The sequence below is a fragment of the Ceratina calcarata genome, unplaced genomic scaffold (genome assembly GCF_001652005.2).
Source record: "Ceratina calcarata isolate Rehan_Ccalc_2016 unplaced genomic scaffold, ASM165200v1 scaffold337.2, whole genome shotgun sequence".
Taxonomy (NCBI): domain Eukaryota; kingdom Metazoa; phylum Arthropoda; class Insecta; order Hymenoptera; family Apidae; genus Ceratina; species Ceratina calcarata.
The window spans coordinates 592,147-594,350 of NW_017156497.1; the positions used below are offsets into that span (position 1 = coordinate 592,147).

The 2,204-nt window shown below is 37.7% G+C and overlaps 1 protein-coding gene across 1 annotated transcript; it reads left to right on the forward strand.

The window, feature by feature from the left end:
• The first annotated feature begins 255 nt into the window (after nt 1-255).
• LOC108624989 (KICSTOR complex protein kaptin) lies at nt 256-2,198 on the forward strand. Its single transcript, XM_018024651.2, has 6 exons — nt 256-803; nt 862-1,127; nt 1,245-1,411; nt 1,471-1,643; nt 1,699-1,777; nt 1,837-2,198. The coding sequence occupies exons 1-6, from the start codon at nt 599-601 to the stop codon at nt 2,195-2,197; spliced, it is 1,251 nt and encodes a 416-aa protein (XP_017880140.1). The 5' UTR covers nt 256-598; the 3' UTR covers nt 2,198.
• Nucleotides 2,199-2,204: the final 6 nt, after the last annotated feature.

Below are 2,204 nucleotides of genomic sequence, written 5' to 3' on the forward strand. Positions count from 1 at the left end.
AATCACGGACGCTTCTCTTCGTTGGCCATTTTGGATTTCTAACCAATCAGAATATAATCACGGACGCTTCTCTTCGTTGGCCATTTTGGATTTCTAACCAATCACGCTTCTCATATTAGGAGAATATGAATCAAAGTAGGTAGCACTAACTCCTATTGCTGACGTCACACGAGGAGTTAGTGGAACTTCCTATCACTTTATATTTGCCTAATACAGAGTGTGTATTTCGAGCCGATTCCGCTAGATGGCGTTAGTATAATTAGAAAATACTTCAACACCTTTTCTCTAAAAATATTTAATCGTTCCCTGTTATGTATTCAGACAAAATGTGCGAAAGGAAAATAGATTCAATTAATTTGTCCTCTACTGGGACTTGGATATGCGGATTGCATGGTGTCAACGCAGCTGACGTGCATTGATAAACATATTAAAAACTCTTCTCCGAAATACGATTTATGTATTAAAAAACAAATTCAATATGCTATTAGTTTCAATCTTCAACCTGAGAATCACGTTCCACCGCGAGACGAATATTTATCATTTAAACACGTGAAAACTACTATTCTAACCTTTGAGGTTATCCACCGCGAGATTAAAAATGAACAATTTGACAGACGCACATTGGTTCCCCTTGGCGTCGCAGGGTAACATTTACTCATTGACGAAACTCTGTTCCGTCAACGGTTCTAACAAAGTGTTAGTGGCTTCATTAAAGCGGAAAATATATTCCTGCGAATGCCACCTGATGCAGAATCTGCATTTACGGCCACTGGTCAAAGAACTGCTCTTCACATACATTCCCAGTATGTAAATGAAAACGACAAAGAAGATTACAATTTTCTAAACATGTTTTATTAACAGGTGGTGCAGAAATTATATCTATTGACGCTTATAATAAATCCGACGGTGGCGATGGATTCGTCATTGGAATAACTATCCTAAAAGCGAGCACAGACACTTCTGTAGAAAGATATTTAAACATTTACACAGAAGGTGCAGTGGACGGGGACGGAGACGAAGCGAGTTCTATCGAAGCCATAGCACAAAACTGCCTCATGGTGGAACTCACGTACACTCCTTATCATTTGTACCATACGATACTCCCACAACAAGATTCCCCAAACGAGGTAGAGAAGATTTAAAATGCACAGCATGTTCAAAGGGGATATTCCTACATGATTTATTGAATTCACGTCCTACAGGTTTTAAAGACCCGCAGTATTAATCGTTGAAAATGTACCCAGGTCGTGTGGCTGCTCTCTGGCAGTGATTACAAGATTCACATGATCAAGGAAGATAAATTGAATCATGGCTATAGCGAGTCTCCGATTGAGAAATACTTTCCTGAGCTGCACGACATTCAAGGAATCGCTATATGGATGAACATCTACTATTATGATAACTGTAATTGGTACGAATTCCTGAATCTTTCAGTTTTGTATACATTTTAATTGATTTATGTTTGATTAGGAGGCTCACAGTGATCGGCTGTGAATGCGGACTGGTTATCGTAGCTATAACTAACGTTTTAGAATTGAAAATATGCGAGAGATGGAAATTGAGGTACGACAGGCCCATCTCCAGTGTGTCTGTCTTCCCATTAAAGAATAATATCGATAAACCTTCGTTCGTTAAATCCAAAGGTAATTAATACTGAATTAGATCCTTGACAGAATGAAATATCTTTGCTATTCACAGATTCAGATTGCCCAACGAAGGATCAGGACACTAAATTAAACGTTGTTGTTGTGAACACTTACAACGCAGTTGTTTTCATGTAAGTAGAATGAAACTCTGTAATTTAATTAAAGATACTGATGTACTTTTTTTAATTAGGGACGTTTTGAATAATGGAATGGATAATGATATCACGTTGACTGGCAGTGAAACGTCTGATTGCATTCTGTGTTCCTGCATAGCTGATATAAATATGGATGGTCAGAATGAAATCCTGTTAGGAACTTATGGGCAAGAAGTACTGATATTCTCTTTTGTCAATGACACGTGGGAATTGATTATTAGGAAACTGTTCGACGCTCCTGTTCATTCGATATGTTATATGGATATCACGAATGATGGTATGAAGGAGCTGATTGTACTTACACAACGAGGAGTGCATATATTGCAGCACAATATTACGGATGTTAAAGTTAAGTGGAGGAAACGATTTAAAAAATTTATAGAGGAAAGAATATAAACGATCA

What these genes read in the sequence shown, in the direction of transcription:
- LOC108624989 (XM_018024651.2), top strand. Translation starts at nt 599, where the DNA reads ATGAACAATTTGACAGACGCACATTGGTTCCCCTTGGCGTCGCAGGGT. An exon ending in GCTCTTCACATACATTCCCA is followed by an intron (nt 804 to 861) that starts GTATGTAAATGA and finishes TTTTATTAACAG; the next exon opens with GTGGTGCAGAAATTATATCT. An exon ending in TACAACGCAGTTGTTTTCAT is followed by an intron (nt 1,778 to 1,836) that starts GTAAGTAGAATG and finishes TTTTTTAATTAG; the next exon opens with GGACGTTTTGAATAATGGAA.